At 46.3% G+C, this 21841-nt stretch overlaps 1 protein-coding gene across 1 annotated transcript in view; it reads left to right on the forward strand.

Annotated features, from left to right (window-relative positions):
* The window catches only part of CARMIL1 (capping protein regulator and myosin 1 linker 1), a 995540-nt gene extending 976957 nt beyond the window's left edge, over positions 1–18583 (forward strand). Inside the window, exon 38 of the mRNA XM_085607022.1 lies at positions 18287–18583. Within this exon, the coding sequence (XP_085463148.1) occupies positions 18287–18432 (146 nt within the window). The 3' untranslated portion in view covers positions 18433–18583. The remainder of the gene's footprint in view (positions 1–18286) is intronic.
* The last annotated feature ends 3258 nt before the right edge of the window (positions 18584–21841 follow it).

The raw sequence follows: 21841 nt of genomic DNA on the forward strand, positions 1-21841 counted from the left end.
ACCCACCACCGGGGTTGGTATTGCTGGGGTATCTATTCTAAGGTAAGGGATCTATCACTGACGTGTCTTTCAGATGCACAAGTTACTACTTGTGTAACGATATATATATGTAAGAGACATTAGTTAGTGATAGATTCCTTACCGCCCCACCCGTCCTCCCCGGTCTACGAACTGATTTCTAGGGTTAAGGTCATCCCTTTCAGTGCCCTAGTTTCATGGCACCAGTGGTCAGTTTCTTGCATGGCTCTGCATTCCTGGCACGGAAAGTCGTGTACCGAACTGACATCAGTGCGCATGGGTGGCGCCTAAGTAGTCTCCCTGACGTCATCTCGGTGCATACGACTGCAGCGATGGATGCGGAGTCGCACAACGCCACCTTCTGACGCGCTGTGGTACACTTGATGAAAACTTTCCGGATCCAGTCTGACGCCTGAGGATATTCTAAGGTAAGGAATCTATCCCTAACTAATGTCTCTTACATTAGTAGTAACTTGTGCATCACCGCATATACCCAGAATTAGTTGTCACATTAATGTCTTCCCCATTGAGAGGAGATCACCACATATCAATTGGTTGTATTTATCTATCAGTCACATTTAGTGCCTGGAGCTCATTTCTGCTCCACCAAACATCCCACCCCGCACCCACACTCTCAGCCCAGAACAACTCATGTTACTACAAGGTAGGAGGTTCAGACACTCTTACTCAAGGGAGCCATAGAGCCAATGCCCTTCAGCACGAGGGCAAAGGCATCTACTCCTTATTCTTTCTTATTCACAAAAAACATGGCTCCCTCAGACCAATCCTCGACCTTCAGCCTCTCAATAGATATGCCCTGTGGGAGCATTTTCACATAGCCACTCTTCAGGAAGTCACCTACTCCTGCTGCAGCAAGACAACTTCATGGCCACACTAGACCTGAAGGATGCCTACTTTCACATTTCAATTCATCTGTCTTAGCGCTACCTGCATGGTAAGTGGCCAATGGTACCAATTCAAGGTTCTACGCTTTGGACATTCCAGAGGAATTTAGACTGTTTTTGGACTCACAAGTATAAGCAGGATGGTCCATAAACCATGTAGACTAAAGCCAATGCCCATTGGCTTCAAATCATCAGATGAGAATTGCTGGTGAACAGCACTGAGCTCAGCCTTAATTCGGTCAAGGAAGAACTGAGAGCAATGTGCCTCATTGTGATGCAGCAACGGTATGTGTTAGACTTAATTAGCACAATGGAGGGAGGGGTGTGTGCCAAGATTGGTGGGTCCTGCTGTACGTTTATCCCAGGGAATGACCTGGATAATGGGACATTGGCTCTTCCCTTCCAAGCACTGCACAGTTTACAAAAAGACATGTGTGAGGAGGGAGGTGCCCCTGACCAGGAGTGGTTCTCGAATTGGTTCTCCTGGTCCTTCTGTGGCTATCTGAATTGTGCATGTCATTGCTGCCTGTTTTCATCTTGTTCTTGTTTGTGTGTAACTCCATGCAATTAGGGATTTACTCCTGTAAAAAACCCAGTCATTAAATTGGGTAGAATGTAAGTAACTAGGAAAGTAATAATTGTCAATACTGGAGAATATCCATCCCCCAATAAAGTAACTGTCATGAAGTATGGGTTAGATAGTGTAGTTGGAAATTCAGCTTTAGGGGGAATGTTATTATTAAAAACATTGATGTCAATATGAATGACAATACAATCATGTATAAAAATGAAATTGCATCTTTATTGACTAATTCGCCCATTGGGAACTCCACATCAACCCGACTCAGTAATACTTAATTAGGCAGGCCCTAAGACCCAGGCCCGTGGTCACTATTTGACAGATCATAGGTGAGTTGACACGTAGACAGCAGACAAATAGGCGAACAGGAAATCCCAGATTGATCCCACAGGAAGGCAAAGTGTCCCCACAATGGTCCAGTGAGATTTGCCCCAATATAGGGCACTTGGCCGAAGGGGTGCGTGCGCTCCCAAAACACCATAAAGTCAGATGCCACATGAAGTTAGGAACACTTAACCAATCAAGACACAGTACACACAGTACATGCAGTGATCACGCGGTCCCCATGCCAGATATCTGGACACGAAAACCACTGGCCGCATTGTGTCCATGCAATATCGAGGCCCAGCTGGATTCCTCATCCAATACCTTAACTTAAGGCTCCAAAGACAGAAGTACACCTTTCTTGCCATAATAGGATCACCGTAAACATTTTATTACATTCAACGAGCTGTATAAAACTCTATGTTAGACCTATTGTAAATTGAGACAGTCCTCAGACCCTATGCCTGTGACTGTTCTCTCGGCCGCATTGTTCAATTAAATGAACGGTTCCTGTTATGCCAAACTCATCATGTCTCTTGAGTTTTTAAGGTACTTTATGTTCAAGCAACAGGTGAACAAAGATGTGCTATACTCTGCTCCGTATTTGGTGTAGTCATAGGGGGTACCCAGGCTGGGGAGGACACTTAACAGGCCATGAGATAAGGGATAAGTAACCCAAATATTGACAGTGTTTCCCAGAGAGTTTGCCATGGTCCAGCAAACTGCTTATGCATGCCACATGTGCCTCAGTGGAAGTGCCAAATCAACGCTTGGCATATGTGTAAAGCATTTTAAGATAACAAAAGCTGCGAAGCCTTCACTTCATTGGCCCAGAACCTGCTGGTAAAGCCATAAAGAGGAATACCGCCAAAAATAAGAATATTTGAAACAGATGGACTGCTTGGATAGAGACATATGATATATTAATTTATGCGCTGGAAGAAACTGATAACAAGAAGATCTTCAAATACCTTAAGAATCTAGCTGGTGAAGGTGCAAAAGAGGTCATGAAGAAAATGCTGCAAGTTGGTGAAATGACATACTGTCAAATCAAAGATGCCTTGAATCTCAAGTTCAATCCAATAGCCAAATGTAGATTATGGAAGGTACATCTTCATTCAAGAATAACAGAAGGGTGGTGAAACCAACAACACATTTTTTGAGAGACTGGATACGTGCATCAAACACTGTAAGTTCAATTAATCTAATGATGAGGAAGCTATACACCTCAGAGTTATTGACGATGCCTGTCAGATTCATTCAAATGATGAATGCTGAGAGGAACTCTTAGTCTGGAGCGAGTTCTCATGCCTGCCAGAGCTGAAGAAAGTGCCGATCAACAATCTGCCAACGTGGCTGCCCGGAGGTGCACAGAGTGAGTCAGTCATGAATGTGAAAAGTAAGCCGAAGCACAAAGCAGAGGGACACAGAGTGATGTCTCCACGGAAGAAGAAGTTGTGCTACAGGGGTGGATTTTCGTTTCCACATGAAGGTAAATGTACCACCATTGACAGGTTTACAAAGGCTGTGGGAAGGACAACAATTTTGTAACAGTTTGCAAGGCAACAGAAAAAGTAAGTGCATCACAGCGTGAAGACAAAATGGCCGCCCAAATGCTTCAGAAGCAACACTCAACGCATGCCCACAAGGCTAATTGACCACACCAATTAAGGCAAATTCACACTAAATGTCAGTTGTGCAATTTCAATGTTTACCTTCCAAAAATGTGCGCTTGTTGGACTGGCGGCTTGTGAAGAAAAATACAGGTCAAGAAAGGTAAACATGAAAAAGCACCAAAGTAATTCAAACATTGTCCGAAGATTACACTAACAGTAAACTGTAACGGTAAACAATTGTTCAATACCTCATATTATTGACTGTGGTGTGTCAATAAACATAATGCCCTTGGAGAAATGCAATGAACTATCTCCATTGTCATGATTTATACAATCAAAATCTCAAGTGTATACATGGTCTGGATCGGCACCAATAAAAAGTCAAGGTTCAATTGAAGCAATAATGGATGATACACAAGAAAACCAAAGTGCAAGCACCCATTTATGTACTTCTGGGTAAGGCGTCAAGTGCCTGTTTACTCAGTTTCAGCACAGCTGCTGATATGTGATATCAGTGTTATGCTCATCAAGAAAAAGTAATTCAGTTCCCTTCTTTGTTTCATGGATTAGGAAAACTCAAGACCATGAAAGTACAATTACAGATTAATGAGGCCATGCATCCTCTTGCTCAAAGACACAGAACTGCATTTCATTTTCAGGAAGCTGTTGAAAAAGAACTTGAATCATTGCTCAAGTATGAAATTATTGATCGTTGCAGTGGTCCAACACACTGGGTTTCTCCCATAGTGGTAGTGCTAAATAAGGACAGTGAAGGAGCTGTCTGCTTTGACATGTGTGAAGCAAACAAGACAAATGAACAAGAGCAACATCTTGTTCCAAACATCGACATGATAACCCAGTTGAATGGTGCGAAGGTCTTCTCTCACCTTGATTTGAATAAAGGATATCATCAGTTGGAACTTGAGGAGAGTTGAAGGTATATTACAACCTTTTATACACATATTGGTCTGTTCTGATAGAAAAGACTACATTTTGGTGTGCCATCAGCTGCAGAGCTGTTTCAGAATGTCATTCGACGTATAATACAGACTGTCATGAATGCCTTTATTTGTAGTTTTGGGAAAAAGAGGGTGGTGATGGACAGAGTTTCTGAATGATGCAGAATACTCTTACCAAGTCAAGAGATCATGGTTTTAATCCATCACCGTTTTTTAGCGCACTGCACCATCCCAGCTCAGAACCTGGCTACATGCAAATTAGTCTGTACCTGTCCCAGTGCATGATGGGAACAGGGCAAACCAAACTACCAAGCCAATTCTTATACTGGGAAGGAAACAAGCTTCCGGGGACCGGTTTCTGGCATCACAGCCTTCATCGGCCCGGCTTGCCTGAATCCTGATGGTGCAATGAGCAAGAGACTCACGTCTGAGCATACCCTCCCACACTGAGTGTGGATAAAATCGATTTGGGAAAAAGGGGGTGGTGATGGACAGAGTTTCTGAATGATGCAGAATACTCTTACCAAGTCAAGAGATCATGGTTTTAATCCATCACCGTTTTTTAGCTCACTGCACCATCCCAGCTCAGAACCTGGCTACATGCAAATTAGTCTGTACCTGTCCCAGTGCATGATGGGAACAGGGCAAACCAAACTACCAAGCCAATTCTTATACTGGGAAGGAAACAAGCTTCCGGGGACCGGTTTCTGGCATCACAGCCTTCATCGGCCCGGCTTGCCTGAATCCTGATGGTGCAATGAGCAAGGGACTCACGTCTGAGCATACCCTCCCACACTGAGTGTGGATAAAATCGGTTTGGGAAAAAGGGGGTGGTGATGGATAGAGTTTCTGAATGATGCAGAATACTCTTACCAAGTCAAGAGATCATGGTTTTAATCCATCACCTTTTTTAGCTCACTGCACCATCCCAGCTCAGAACCTGGCTACATGCAAATTAGTCTGTACCTGTCCCAGTGCATGATGGGAACAGGGCAAACCAAACTACCAAGCCAATTCTTATACTGGGAAGGAAACAAGCTTCCGGGGACCGGTTTCTGGCATCACAGCCTTCATCGGCCCGGCTTGCCTGAATCCTGAATTTCTGAATGATGCAATGAGCAAGGGACTCACGTCTGAGCAACCCATGATCTCTTGACTTGGTAAGAGTATTCTACATCATTCAGAAACTCTGTCCATCACCACCCCTTTTTTCCCAAATCGATTTTATCCACACTCAGTGTGGGAGGGTATGCTCAGACGTGAGTCCCTTGCTCATTGCACCATCAGGATTCAGGCAAGCCGGGCCGACGAAGGCTGTGATGCCAGAAACCGGTCCCCGGAAGCTTGTTTCCTTCCCAGTATAAGAATTGGCTTGGTAGTTTGGTTTGCCCTGTTCCCATCATGTACTGGGACAGGTACAGACTAATTTGCATGTAGCCAGGTTCTGAGCTGGGATGGTGCAGTGAGCTAAAAAACGGTGATGGATTAAAGCCATGATCTCTTGACTTGGTAAGAGTATTCTGCATCATTCAGAAACTCTGTCCATCACCACCCCCTTTTTCCCAAATCGATTTTATCCACACTCAGTGTGGGAGGGTATGCTCAGACGTGAGTCCCTTGCTCATTGCACCATCAGGATTCAGGCAAGCCGGGCCGACGAAGGCTGTGATGCCAGAAACCGGTCCCCGGAAGCTTGTTTCCTTCCCAGTATAAGAATTGGCTTGGTAGTTTGGTTTGCCCTGTTCCTATCATGCACTGGGACAGGTACAGACTAATTTGCATGTAGCCAGGTTCTGAGCTGGGATGGTGCAGTGAGCTAAAAAACGGTGATGGATTAAAACCATGATCTCTTGACTTGGTAAGAGTATTCTGCATCATTCAGAAACTCTGTCCATCACCACCCCCTTTTTCCCAAATTTATTTGTAGTTTTGACATTATTTTTCGTAGCGACATAGAAGGAGCATGATAAAGCTGTCACACAAGTGTGTCGTTTACTTGTGGATGCAGGGTGGACTTTTAATGCTGATAAATGTGAGTTCCATAAGACAACGCTAAAATTATTTGCTCATATCTTTTCTGATGGAGGCATGACACCATATCCAACTAAAGTTAAAGAGTTGTCAACTGGCAGTCCCCACAGAGGTTTCCATGTTAAGTTCATTCATTGGCATGGCGAGCTAGTGTTCTATATATATACACAAGACTTTGCCACCATATCTGTTGAGAGACTTAGCAAAAAATAATGTTTCATTTAATTGGTCACGAGAATACGAGCAAAGTATCAAGAAGTTCAAACAAGCTATCGAGAACACTACTTAATTGGCATACTTTGATCTAAAGCTCCAAAGCTTCATACAGAGGTTGTTGTTAACCCTAGCCCCGGCAGGTTAGGCACAATGCCTGCACAGAACAGCAGACACCCATTTGCTCGAAGACATTGAGGATTTGGCCGTACTTATTCACAACCTGAGAAAGAAACTGTAGCAGTGGTGTGGGCTTGTGAACATTTCCACATATACTTATATGGAAAGGCTTCCACGCTTATGATGGATCATCAAGCATTTTTGACCATCTTTGGCAATCCAAAGGCTAAGATGCGTGCTCGCATTGAACGTTGGAGTCTACAATTACAAGAATACAACTACACGATTGTACACCATCCACGGAAAGATCAAAACCCTGCTGACTATTTCCTATGAGTGCCTCTACAGTACCGTGGTACCACTTTCAACACGGCTGAAGCCTACATAAATTTGATAGTGAAATCAAGAACACCATTTTAATGGAACAAATTGTCACTGCCACAAGTCAAGATAGTAACATGTTAAAACTGAAAGACATTATTAGACAACAATCTTGGAACCAGCACACTCGACCTCTAATCAGTAACAGTGAATACCAGAAGTTTAAAACTGTCAAAGATGAACTGTATGTTACTCAAGAAGGCATTATCCTGAGAGATGTAAGAGTTGTTATTCTAGAGAGTCTACAACAATGGATAATTGAAGTGGCCCATGAAGGATATTGTTGAATCGTTGCCACAATACAAGCTTTCCGAAACAGTCTGGTTTCCCCATCTCTGTGAGAGAGTTGAAAGAGAATGGAAGGCCTGTCATATATGCAACTTCCTTTCATCAAAACAACTCATCACACCTTAAACATGGCAGAGTTGCCAAAGCATGCGTGGGAAAGAATTGCCATTGACTTCTTTGGTCCTCTTGATAATGGACATCACCTGATGTTTGTGGAATAATACTCCTGTTTTCCATTAATAGAAGGTCTTCATCCATCACTCAAGAGTCATCAGGAGATTAGATGGCATTTTCACGACATGGGGTGTTCCTGCAATCTAAAAAAATCTGACAACGGCCCACCTTTCAACTGTCGAGAAGAGACTTTCTCAGTCCTCTTAATATGAAGCATCAGAAGAACACACCTCCGGCCACAGGGCAATGGCCTTGTTGAATGCTTCATGAGTACTCACACGAAAGCTGTTCATTGTGCTGTATTTAAAAAAAAAAGCACAACCGTAACACTGTATTGAATTCTACTCTTCGAGCTTACCGTTAAACCCCTCACTCGACCATGGTTGAAAGCCTGGCAACATTGGTGTTCGGTAGAGCCTTGATGGCCAAGTTACCTCAATGGGCTAACAAAAGATCAAGTACTGAGGAAGAAACTCACATCAGAGACTTGGGTCAAAAAATCTAAACGAAGGCCTATGCAGACCAGTGTTGACATGCAAAAGATGTTACTTTTACTAGAGGAGATTGAGTGCTTGTTCGTCAATCTAGAAAATGAAAATCTGGTGCTCCCTTCGATGCTGAGCCCTTTCATGTTAAGACCAGCTCAGTACCCATGGTGACAGCCCAACATCAGTAAGTCCATTACGAGATTCCTTGCATTTCCAACAAGTGCTTTAGCTTTCGTCATACACTGATGTCAATGTAGAGGCTAGGTCTGAAAGGGTAATTGAAGATACCCTTATGGCTGTTGTTCCTACATAGTCAACACAGATCATGGAAACTTTGACTGCCCACCCCCAGTTTCTGAAGACACGATTGGGACATGTGATCAAAGCACCACAAAAACTCATTGAAATTCTATGATTGTATAGATTTGTAAAAAAAAGACATTATATTTAACAAAGGGGGAGATGTAGCGTTGTGTGAGTTAGCAATGACTGAACCCTTTTGGCTCCTTATGGACTCCGTAGAACTGTGACGTAAGTGTTAAAGCGGAGTGAAGTGAAAGTAGGTTTAGAATGCTGATTTTGAGGTTACACATAGATGAATAAAGACCCATTATCCTAAGATCCGTGTGTGGCATGGTCATTAGCAGATACCCAGGCGGGGGAGCACGCTACAGCCTGCTTGGTAGGAGGCACAATAAAACACTTCCTCCACAGATGGAGATCCATCCTGTTGAATAGGTGGGTTTTACAAATTATTTGAAGGGGCTATGCCCTGCCATTCATCCCCTCCCCTCACTATCTTTCTCAAACAGGACAACTTTTAGAGGATCACTCGATAATCCCAATGCACGTAGTAAGCCGTCTTTTGTCCAAGTGTGTCATCAAGTCAGGTATGGAGAAGGAAAAAGGATGCTACTCGTGTTCCAAAGAAGGATGGAGGCCTCAGTCATGTATTGGACCTATGCCCGCTGAACGTCTTTCTGAGCAAGCACAGGTTCAGAATGCTCAATCTGGCTCTAAACCTGTCAGCTCTAGACCCAGGAACCTCGATAGTCTTTGGACTTGCAGAATGCGTATTTCCATATATCTGTCCTGCAGTCCCACATTAGGTTTAAGGTAGGCCAGGAACACTGCTTTTAGCCCCTCAGGTTTTGATTACGGTAATAGCGGTGGCCGCTTCCCATCTTCGAGGTCAGAAGTACACTAAGTCACCTACCTCAAAGACTGGCTGCTAAAGGTGGGCTCGCCACAGTTGCTCATAGACCATAGATCAGTCCAGACATCCAGTCCATAAAGTTGATCTACTCTTGGCCACGGTATACATTTTTTGCTTGGTGTGGTACCAAGAAATGCCCATTGAAAAAGACAATTTTTAATGTGAGGCAAAAAGGCATCAGATTTTTTAGCTGAAATGATCAATTAAAGGTACTGCAAACGTATTATGATTTGAATTTCAATATAATAATAATGCTGCTACTACTACTAATACTACCATAATAAAAATAATATTAACATTTTTTATAGCCCATTGTAAAACAATGTTGCCACTTCTAAGCACTATGAATAACGTGGATTACTATTACCAAATTATGTGGTACTCAATGTACCAACTTCTGAATGATGGGATGCTCATTTGTTCTTGCTAAAATTCCAAAATGTGACCTATAATTGGTTGCAACATAGGTATATTGGCTTGCATGGGACAGCAGACCACCAGCTCAGTCTGTGAGCCCAACTAGCAGGTCATCCAAAATTAATGAATAAGGACTAGATCAACTACTAAATACTGTTCTAGGACTTAGTCTACTTCTAAACTGTTCCACAAAACTGAATAAACTTTTTTCAGTAGAGAGATGGTCACCTTCTGCTCTGAGCTTAATGGTTTGGACTTCAACCTGTCAAGAATCTTTCATATAAATGAGATTCCGAAATCCCTGAATAAATGCCCATATATAATTTGTTTATAATCAGCAACTCGTTAAGCTCCTAGTCACCGATTATTAAAAATAAAAAAAAGATCTCCGGTCACGGAACAGCCGTTTAAAGCAACAAAAATAAAACGTTGCTTTTCTTTCTTCTGCTCCGTTTTTCTAGGTTACAGTGACGAGCAGAAAAAACATTTAATTTTGGCACTCCTTAGATAATTATAGAGAATTTTTCTATGTGCTTCTACCCATTCTGAGCTACGGAAGCTCATTGAAAACAGTATTGAACTGATTCTAATATGTTTTGCAACAAATATCTAACAGGTTTTTGATGTGTTTCATTTTGCACTAGAGGTTAAATTTTTATTCTGCATGTTTGCAAACATGCTGTCACGATGGCCGGGGAATTCTCTCCTCAGGATGACGCTGAAGTTAATGGGGTCCACCTCCCATCCGTCCCCAGTCCGGAGAACGTGTAACACACACGGACTATGGAGACAGGTGGGCGAGGGAAGGAAGGGAAGGAGCAGCTGGGAAAAGGGATCTGGAACGAAACAAGCACACCGTCAGACACCCGTCAGTAGTGACCCACTTGTTGCCTCCCCCCTCCCCCTTTGCAGTGGTTTCTCACCTGTCACCTTCCAACCCGGGGTTTTGGGGGTTCTCTGGCCTGGCCTGCGTGACGCTCAGTTGAGGTTAGCACTGACGTATCACCGCAGAGCCCGGGCGAACCCTTGGGATCGTACCGGACGGGCAGAGGGACGCTACCCCCTGGGAGCAAAAGCCAGCACTTGAACGGCAGTGCTTGATGCCCCCCTAGAGCGCGTCCTGGATCAGGGTCACTCCCAAAAGAACGAGGAAATCGCCTCCCTGAAGGCTAAAGGAAAGAACAGTACTCACAGTTGTGCAGTGCTGAAAAAAGGAACGGGCGCTGCTACTCTAAACCCGGAACTCCATGGGCTGAGGAGCGCCCCAGTTCGCGCTTCCACTCTGGACCCGGTTCTCCGTGGGCAGAGGAGCGCACCAGTCCGCGCTACAACTCTGTACCTGGAACTCCGTGGGCAGAGGAGCGCGTGGAATGGATGAGGGAAGAAAACAGGAACGTGGAAGGTTGTTCCGATGCGTACCCGCGTCGGGGCTCACCGGCGAGGTTTTCACCTTCGCGCTACCACTCTGGACCCGGTAATCCTTGGGCAGAGGAGCGCTGATGGAGGTTCCCTGGAGTCTGGAACGTTGAAGCTTGGGAGCTCCCCGCGGTCTTCCTTGCTTCAGGGAAGGCGGCGAGGTAACACTGCTGGAGACGGAGAGGCTGGATACAAGGACGAGGGTAAGGCCGAGAACGCAAGGCTGGAACGTTGTTTCCGAAACAAGAGTGCGAACAGGACTGGCTGGAATCATCGGCACCGCTTGGTGTTTGTTGGCGGTTTTAACCGCTGTCGCACTCGGCGCCGAACACGTGGGGCGTGTTCTGCCGGGCGTCCTGGGAAACGTAGTTCCCCCACGTGGCGGGGATGCGAGCGGTGTACTACCGGTTCTCGCCACCTGACAGTACACCCCCCTCCCCACTGAGTCAAGCGCCGCGAGGAGCACCGGGCTTCCCGGGGCAGCGGCGGTGGAAGGCAGCCACCAGGCGGGGGGCGTGGATCGCCGACGCTGGCTCCCAGGAATGCTCCTCTGGCCCATACCCCTTCCACGCCAGGAGGTACCACACCCTGCCCCGCACCAGCTTGGAGTCCAGCACCTTCTCCAACACGTACTCCCGCTCATGCTGCACCCAAACCGGAGGAGGAACACGTTTCACAGGACAAAAGGAGGGTTTGAGCAACGAGACATGGAACACGGGGTGTATGTGCATGTGCGGTGGGAGGCGGAGCTGTACGGCCACGGGGTTGATGTGGCGGACCACCACATAGGGGCCTATAAACTTGGGATTGAACACACTGGGTTTCTTGAAGGTGATGTGTTTTGTGGACAACCATACTTTATCCCCCTTACGGTACACGGGATTGGGCCTACGGTGCTTGTCGGCCTGCGCCTTGTACCTGTCCTTTGCTATGCGGAGGTTTTCGCGGGCCGTTGTGAGGGTCGAGCGTATCTGCGCGAGTCGGTGTTGGAGATCGGGCAGAGTGACGCCAGAGCGAGGGAGCAAAAAAGGGGTGAAACGAGGGTGAAACCCAGAGGAGAGGTAGAAGGGAGTGTGTTTTGTGGATGCATGAACGGTGCTGTTATAAGCTATCTCAGCCACCCATAACCACTCCACCCAGGCTTCCGAGGCTTTGTTCACATAGCAACGGAGGTACTGCTTCAGGGTTTGGTTGAGGCGCTCGGTTTGACCATCGGATTGGGGATGGAAGCTGGTGGACAGGGACGATTGAATCCCCAGCTCGGTGCACCAGACCTTCCAAAAGCGGGCTGTGAATTGGGACGCCCTGTCCGACACGATCTCCAATGGAAGGCTGTGTAGCCTTACGATGTCCTTCAACATGAGTTTCGCCAAGGCCCCCGCTGTGGGTATCTGCCTGCACGGGATGAAACGCCCCATTTGGTGAGGTAATCAATGACGACCACTATAGCCGTGCAGTTCTGATCTTTCGGCAGTCCCACTATGAAATCGACGGAGATCTTTTCCCACGGAGTCATAGGGGTCGGTAGTGGACGTAGGAGGCCTTGTTGCTTGCAGTGGTCGGTTTTCATCTGAGCGCAGACGGTGCAGTGCTTGACCCATCGTAAGACATCCGGTCGAACCGACGGCCACCAGAACTGTCGCAGTACCTTTTCCAGAGTCTTGGAGCCACCCATGTGACCGGCGCTGGGGGCTTCGTGACACCAGCTGAACACGAGCTTTCGGAGGCGGAGTGTAGGGACCAGAACTCGGGAGCCACACAAGGGGATGCCTTGCAAAAAACGCCACTCCTTGTGGCTGCGCAACCAGGACGACCAGGCGAACGATTTGATACCCCGTTTCACTCCGTCGAGGAACGATCCAGTTTCCACTCTCCCCACCACGTTGTCGGGGGTAATGATGGCTCGTTCGGCGTCTGCCAAGGGGAGACAGGTCATACCCTGGCGGGATAAGGTATCCGCTTTTTTGGTTCTGGGTTCCTGGTCGGAACGTGACGAGGAAGTGGTACTCCGCGAAGAAGAGCATCCACCGTTGTTGTCTGGGGGTGAGATGCCTCGCAGACCGCAAAAACTGGAGGTTGCGATGGTCGGTATAGACCGTGACCTGGTGTTGTGCCCCCTTCAGCCAGTGTCTCCATTCCAGGAAGGCTTCCCGAATTGCTAGCAGTTCCTTTTCGGCGATCGTGTAGTTCTATTCGGCGGGGTTGAGTTTCCTGGACAAGTAGGCCACTGGATGGAGGTGGCCAGTGTCTGGATGCCGCTGTGACAGAACCGCCCCGACTGCGATGTCAGAAGCGTCCGCCTCCACTATGAACGGGAGTTCAGGTTTGGCATGGCGTAGGACCGGAGCGGTGGTGAATGCGGTCTTGAGCTGCTCGGACGCTCTCTGTGTCTCGGGTTGCCAGGAAAACGGAACGCCTTTGCGAGTCAGTTTCGTAAGAGGTGCCACCAGTTGGGAGAAATGATGGATGAAGCGCCGGTAGAAGTTGGAGAAGCCGAGGAAGCTTTGCACTTCCTTGACAGTTGTAGGTGGCGGCCACTTCACCACTGCTTGCACCTTCCGATCTGACATGACTTGTCCGGCGGGAGTCAGGAGAACACCCAGGAATTCCACTGTCGTCACGTGGAATTCACACTTCGTGAGCTTGCAGTATAAACGGTGCGCGCGGAGGGCTTGCAAGACCTGTCTCACGTGGACGACGTGTTCTTTCGCGTTGGCCGAATAGATAAGGATGTCGTCGATGTAGACAATGACGGACTTATCCAGGTAGTCTCTTAAGGCCTCGTTGAGGAAGAACTGGAAGGCGGCAGGGGCGTTGCAGAGCCCAAAGGGCATCACGAGGTACTCGAATAACCCATACCGCGTCTTGAATGCCGTCTTCCATTCGTCTCCTTCTCTCATTCGAACCAGGTGGTATGCCCCACGGAGGTCCAGCTTGGTGTACAGGGCTGCCTCCCTGACCTGCTCGAGCAGCACCGGGATCAACGGCAAGGGGTATTGATTCTTTATTGTCACTGCGTTGAGCGCGCGATAGTCAATGCAGCAACGCAACTCACCGTTGGCCTTTGGGATGAAGAAGAGCGGAGAGGCTGCGGGCGATCGAGAGGGGCGAATGAAACCCAACGCGAGGTATGTGTCCAGATACTCTCGGAGGTGGCTCGTTTCGGGTCCAGTGAGAGCATAGACACGGCAACAGGGGATGACAGCTCCAGGTTCCAGGTCGATGCGGCAGTCATATGCCCGATGGGGTGGCAGCTCTTCGGCCTTCCGTTTGTCGAAGACGTCCGCATAGGCGCTATACCAAGCCGGGAGCACTACGTCTTTCTCTGCCGCTGTGGCGATATGTTGCTGAGAGACCAACAGAGTGGGTGGAGGCGAGTCAGGCACCGTACAGTGTTGACGGCAAAAGGTGGAGCAAAAGGAAATGGTGTTCGCGGACCACTCTATGGTAGGTTCGTGTGTTCTTAACCAGGGTAGCCCCAGAATGAGTTTGCACCGGGGAGCTTTGATGATGTTTAAGGCCAACCATTCGCCGTGGGTCTTCCCGATGGTCATCCAGAGGGCTGGGGTAACATAACGGATGGGCCCGAGTCCAACTCTTTCCCATCTACAGCATAGACGAGTTCTGGCATGTGTTTGGGGAGAAGAGTGACCCCCAGCTTCTGGGCTTCGGTCTCGTCCAAAAAGCATCCTGTGGCCCCAGAATCAATCATGGCCCGAATGGTCCGAGTGGTTTGGTCTATCACGACTTGAAGCGTGAGGAAGAAGTGGTCCGGCTCTGCCTCAGCATCGGCTTCCACCGAAGGGATGGAGTGGTGGCTTGAAGGCTTCCCTTCGAGGTCCTTCAAGCCCGGGCATTTCCTGCCTCCACTTCTCCCGTCACTGCTTGGCCTGCGCGAGGTCTCCCAACCTTAGGACGAACGGGACATTCTCTGAGGTAATGGCCTTTCTTGCCGCAGTACAGACAGAGGCCCTGCTTCCGGCGGTAATCCTTCTTACTCGAGGTTAGGGACGCTCTCACTGCCCCTATCTCCATGGGTTCGGGCCGGGTCGGCCCGTGATCAGGTGCTCGTGCCAGATCCGAGGACGGAGGGGGCCTTTCCTTTCTCCTATGGTCTCCTTTCCTTTCTCGGAGGCGGTATTCCAACCGCGAGGCAAGTTCCATCATCGCGGCACAGGAGCGTGGTTGGGGATCTATTTGTGCAATGACGTCCTTCAATTCTTCCGTCAACCCCCGGTAAAAGATGGCTGACTGTTTTGCTTCAGGCCAGTCAGTTTCCGCTACCAGCCTCCTGAAACTGTTGAGGTATCCGAGAAAATCGGAACTGCTCTGTTTGAGGTCGAGAAGATCGCGATCCGCGGAGAAGGTATCGGCTCTTCGGTCGAAGGTTTTCTCGAACTCTTCACGGAACGTATCCCAATCATAGAGCAGGGCGTCGTCCCTCCTGACGATAGGAACCGCCCATTGGGCCGCTTCTCCTGACAGGTACGAGATGAGGAACGCTACCCTAGCCTGGTTAGTAGCGAACAGCTTGGGTTTACAATGGAAGTTGAGGAGGACCTGAGTCATGAAGACCTGTACTTTCTGCATATCCCCATGGAACCGTTCAGGAGGGGCCAGGGGAACATGTGCGGGCATCTCTACCACTACCTGGGGCGTGGAGGCTGGGCCAATACTCCCGGCATCAAAGGGATTCCGTTGGATACGGTCCATCCGGGAGTGTAGGGCAGCGGTTTCTTGACGTGAGGCGGCTAGTTCACCCTGGACAAGAGCCAGGGCCGCCACTACGTCCTCTAAGGTGGTCATCCCTAATGACAGCGTGATCGGGAGGAGCGGTAATTCGTGGGCCGATGATTCTGTCACGATGGCCGGGGAATTCTCTCCTCAGGATGACGCTGAAGTTAATGGGGTCCACCTCCCATCCGTCCCCAGTCCGGAGAACGTGTAACACACACGGACTATGGAGACAGGTGGGCGAGGGAAGGAAGGGAAGGAGCAGCTGGAAAAAGGGATCTGGAACGAAACAAGCACACTGTCAGACTCCCGTCAGTAGTGACCCACTTGTTGCCTCCCCCCTCCCCCTCCCCCTTTGCAGTGGTTTCTCACCTGTCACCTTCCAACCCGGGGTTTTGGGGGTTCTCTGGCCTGGCCTGCGTGACGCTCAGTTGAGGTTAGCACTGACGTATCACCGCAGAGCCTGGGTGAACCCTTGGGATCGTACCGGACGGGCAGAGGGACGCTACCCCCTGGGAGCAAAAGCCAGCACTTGAACGGCAGTGCTTGATGCCCCCCCAGAGCGCGTCCTGGATCAGGGTCACTCCCAAAAGAACGAGGAAATCGCCTCCCTGAAGGCTAAAGGAAAGAACAGTACTCACAGTTGTGCAGTGCTGAAAAAAGGAACGGGCGCTGCTACTCTAAACCCGGAACTCCATGGTCTGGGAGCGCCCCAGTTCGCGCTTCCACTCTGGTCCCGGTTCTCCGTGGGCAGAGGAGCGCACCAGTCCGCGCTACAACTCTGTACCCGGAACTCCGTGGGCAGAGGAGCACGTGGAATGGATGAGGGAAGAAAACAGGAACGTGGAAGGTTGTTCCGACGCATACCCGCGTCGGGGCTCACCGGCGAGGTTTTCACCTTCGCGCTACCACTCTGTACCCGGTAATCCTTGGGCAGAGGAGCGCTGATGGAGGTTCCCTGGAGTCTGGAACGTTGAAGCTTGGGAGCTCCCCGCGGTCTTCCTTGCTTCAGGGAAGGCGGCGAGGTAACACTGCTGGAGACGGAGAGGCTGGATACAAGGACGAGGGTAAGGCCGAGAACGCAAGGCTGGAACGTTGTTTCCGAAACAAGAGTGCGAAAAGGACTGGCTGGAATCATCGGCACCGCTTGGTGTTTGTTGGTGGTTTTAACCGCTGTCGCACTCGGTGCCGAACACGTGGGGCGTGTTCTGCCGGGCGTCCTGGGAAACGTAGTTCCCCCACGTGGCGGGGATGCGAGTGGTGTACTACCGGTTCTCGCCACCTGACACATGCTCTTTCGTTCTTATGAAAGAGCTACACACCAAGGATTTAAGTGATTGTGGGAAAGGTGATGGTGTGACCATATTTTATATGGGATAATGTACCTCCTGCCGTACATGATAAGGATATTACAAGTCACCTTGGAGTTCCATAACCTTATAAAGGAATTCACCCTTAGGCCTCATTCCGCTAAATGATTATAGAACTCCTTAATGACATGCAATATCCTTATAATAATGGCAGGGGACGGTACTTTAGCCATATTTAATACCTTGCCTTGTTTGTGTGCAGCTGTGCTTTGTTGCCAAAGGAGTTCACAAAATAGCTACCTCTTATAATTAATTCGTTTTTCGCTTTCTATCAGAATTTTGTAGTGTGAGCAGAAACATACCATGATAGTTCAACTTGCTAATTTATGTATCAACTTGAATAAATGTTTCCTAACTGTAGGCTTGCCCTTGTCCTCCAGTGTTATCTTGTAGAAGTTTAAGTTAATGAGTTCCAGGCCTTTCTGATATCTTTTACTTCATAGCAGTCAGTCACGCTTGGTATCATAGTTGGAACAAAGAGCACTTCCCTGGCTATACATACCATCTGGCCTTAAGCAGATGCTGGCTCACCCTGCCAGTCAATAATGTTCCATTGGTCCATGGCATTAGCTACTATGAAACATGATGTCCTCATTACCATGCCAGTTCTTCCTATCAAAGGTTTTTCTATCAACTAGTCGAATGTTATTCAATTTTCTGACTTTGAAAAAACAAAAGGCTGAGTTGGCTTTGCCGAGTTGCAAACTTGAGCCCTGCTGTCGACACACAGATGTGATAAGTAACTGGTTAACTCACTGTGCCATGTTGGTGTAACATATATTAAATCAGCTATACAACGCTCTTACTGCCTTCAAACCAACTTTCAAATTTCTTAAATGCCTTAAGAACATATTTGTATAAGGTGCAAAATATGGGTAATCGTTAGCGTGACTTTTGTTTCACATGTAAAATGTTAGGTTTTTTTCTCTCTTTTTGTGCATGGTTGGCTGGAGATTGTTCTTGGTGTCATTGTTTCTCATGTTGAAGGTCATTAACCACACATCTTTATCTGTTATTCTTCCTCTGAAATGTATAGTGCGTCCAGCTTCCATGTTTGAGACGTGTCCAAAAAGAAGCCCAGGACCGCAACTCGAGAGTCAGGAGGGAAGATTGAAATTTACGACTACTGATGGCCAACAAGGAGGCAAATCCAGTGACTCTGGGGAAGAAGCAGATAAATAAAGCCTAAGAAATAATCACTGTATTAACAAGTGAATTGACTCTTTCCTAGTTAACAGAGCTCGCCCGCGCGATTGCCTATATTAACTCAACAACACAATGAGAACAATGTTCATTTTTTTGGTCTTTTGTATTGTCCTAGTTTATTTCAAATATTGTCTTTTATTCATTTGTTAAAGTCTAAAACTTATATATATGTACTGTATTGTATCTTGCACCTCCTTGATGGAGGTGTTTTGCGATGTTTGCTCTTCTCAAGGGCTTCATAACCCTTTAACTGGGTGTCATTCACCCGAAACGTTAACACACTGCACAGCAGAGAATGTGTTGTAAATGGAGATATACACGCATCAAAATCTTCATGGTACCAATACATATTCTTTCTGTATGAAATTGCACATTGTAATTATGAGAGAGCACAATGATGACTAATTTGTACAAATTAAATATATACATATATATATATATGATTACCTCCCTATAAATATATATGTGTATATACATATATATATATATATAATATCTATATAAATGTAGGTATGCCAGTTAAGTGTAAATATGTATGCATACATATATATATGTTTTATGAATCCCACATTGTTGATGATAAGTGTACCTCAATGAACGATGCTGGTATGGAAATCGTTTGTAATAAAACTGGTGACTGCATTTTCGCTATTTGGGACAGTCTATCATAAGGATAGGCTATACACACCGTTAGCCGGTGTAACAACACTTGCCATTTCTAAATTTTGGCTATTTTTGGAGCTGCTCACTCGTGAGATTGATTGCCAGCCACGACATGTTTGAGGAGAATGCCAATAAAAATCATACCTCATGACTTGCTACTGCCATATGTTTAGAATGTTTACGATAGGGAGGAGTGGCAAATGCTTTTATTGTGACTGGTGAGATTTTCCACAAGTCTACAAATCACTGATGCAAACCTGCGTCAATCGTAAATTTCCAGGAGCATTCACATGGATAAAATGTACGCATTCACAATTTCCAAGTCGAAATCTTACAATTGTCGCAAGCTGTATATAAACTCTTCATTTCTTTCATGCTTTTCTATGATAAGAAATATGTTTGTCCACACAGAAGCCCTTTCCGCTACACCCCTTTTAAGGGTGAGAGTGTTCCTTGCATATTCTCACTGTGGAAACACACTTCCTACCGCCTTCATTGAGAATTCCTATGTGTGCCTTTTCACAGTGGAAACTAACTGTAAATGATTTATTAATGTTATGTTATGTTGTTGAATTCAACATGTGTATGTGTGTGTGCCTGCTCTTCCAGAAAGACATACTCAGCGATGCCTACAAACCGAAACCTAAACCTCAGTTCGCTGTCAAAATGCATCTGTACTATACGAGAGTAAAGATCTGCGAATCGTGATTCGGTGCATTGGGACTGGAAGTGTACCTTTGTAAATGGCAGTTTTGCACACCTTACTTGGGTGCACAAAGTGCAGCACCAAGCAGTCTCTCATTTGCAGTGTTTCTTATGTGCTCCATAGAGATGTTTTTAAAGGATCTGTTTGAGCTTCTGGATATATTTCACATTGTTTTCTTCTGTGGATCATGTATGTGATGTTCACCTATTAGCATATCTGACTAGGGATTTTGTGTTTCTTCTCCAAGTACTCAAATGAAGGGCTTCCTCCATTTGAACATAAACAAGATGAATATGGATGGCTTTGTGAGGCTGAATTTGGTATTTATGGATAGCACAACATTTTAAGTAAGAATTGAGTTGTAAAGGGAGCTGCAGTGTCTGTGAGATCAGACCATGGGACTAAGGTCCAGATTTAGTGTTTGTCAGGCTGGTTACTCTGTCACAAACGTGATGGCTATTTGGTCCATCGTGTTACAAGTGCCGTAGGATATAATGGACTTGTAATACAGTGGACGGGATATCTGTCACATTTCTGACTGAGTAGCCCATCCGGAGAACTTTAAAATCGGGCCCTAAATTCATCCAATAGATGGATAGAGGATGACACATTCTAAAAAGTGCAGAGTTAATAACGGGATATTGTAGTGGAGTGTCAACAATGAGTCCACCAAGGGGCCTCAAAGTTTTTTCATGATACTCTGGCATTTGTTACATAGTGAAATTATAAGGGCTAATTGAATTTGCTTACCTAAGTATTCCTATTTATATGTGCATATTTCCAAATATTCGTATACACATATTTATATCTTGTATGCGCCTCTATAACTTGTGTTATTTATACTCATTGTAGCATTGACAGGTGATATTGCTACCATGACCCAGATACTTAATTGCAGTCTAGGACATCCAAATTTCCAAAAACAACCAATCTTCACTAACTTTTGGATCAGCATTACCTGCTATTCCCCGCCCTTTAAACAGTGCATGTGATTGGCTCACACTCAATATATTAACTTACATGGTGTCAATACATTAACTTTCATAGTGTATGTGTCTCTGATCAACATCATGCTTCTACCATTTCAGACCATGTCAATCTTTATCAATTTACTGCATCTTATGCATTGACTGTTAGACTTAATTTAATGACGATTTTTAGGGAGAAGGTCTACATTAATCGACTATATTAAACTAATTGATGCTGTAAGTTTATTTTTTATTTTTGGAATGATCTCAACTTCTGAACTCACATTAAAAAAGCTCCTATGCATCTGTTAGGCCGCTAGATAAATAAAGTGTGGCTCTACACTTACCAGCAGGACACTAATAAAGAAAAAAGGGTAATTCAAGTCCAGACTTTCCCTATCCTCATTGGGATGCCTTGTGCAATATTGAATTTCTGGAGGATGAGGCAGAAAACGTTTTGCTAAATGTGAATACAATGTTTGCTCTCTAAGTTGGTACTGAGTCTTTTCGAGGGATACCTGCACAGTGTGCATTTGTGTCAAAATGGCTTCATCACTCTTTGAACAGGCCAAATGCTAGCCCTCAACTGTGAAGTCTTTCTCTCAAAACTTGTTTTCTGATTAGTGGGGGGGTTCAGTGTAAAATAACATTGTGTAAGTTACTGAGCTGCATGGTTATTAACAATATATACATTAGTGGGAGGGCTCAGCAGTAGACAAATTGTGTTCTCAAACTGCTCAAGCTTCATTTAATATCATGTCACCACGTTCTTTACTGCTCTCCACCCTGTCCCACCCTACACTGGAGCCCTGGATTGGATTTAATGATATAAATAGGGTTATTGAACATGGATAGACATAATGTGGTAGGTATCCTTTCACACATAGCCTACGAAATGATTGCAGGTCTAAACTGTATTTAACAAAAAAATATGTTTTTATATAATAGTAGTGATCTACTTGAGAGAGAATGATATATCATTGTATGTACTAAACACTCTTGATGTGAGTGTTTCATTTAATGTTTTCCGGTGGTATTTAAAGCCTCA

Source organism: Triturus cristatus, chromosome 5_2 (assembly GCF_964204655.1).
Source record: "Triturus cristatus chromosome 5_2, aTriCri1.1, whole genome shotgun sequence".
Lineage (NCBI taxonomy): Eukaryota > Metazoa > Chordata > Amphibia > Caudata > Salamandridae > Triturus > Triturus cristatus.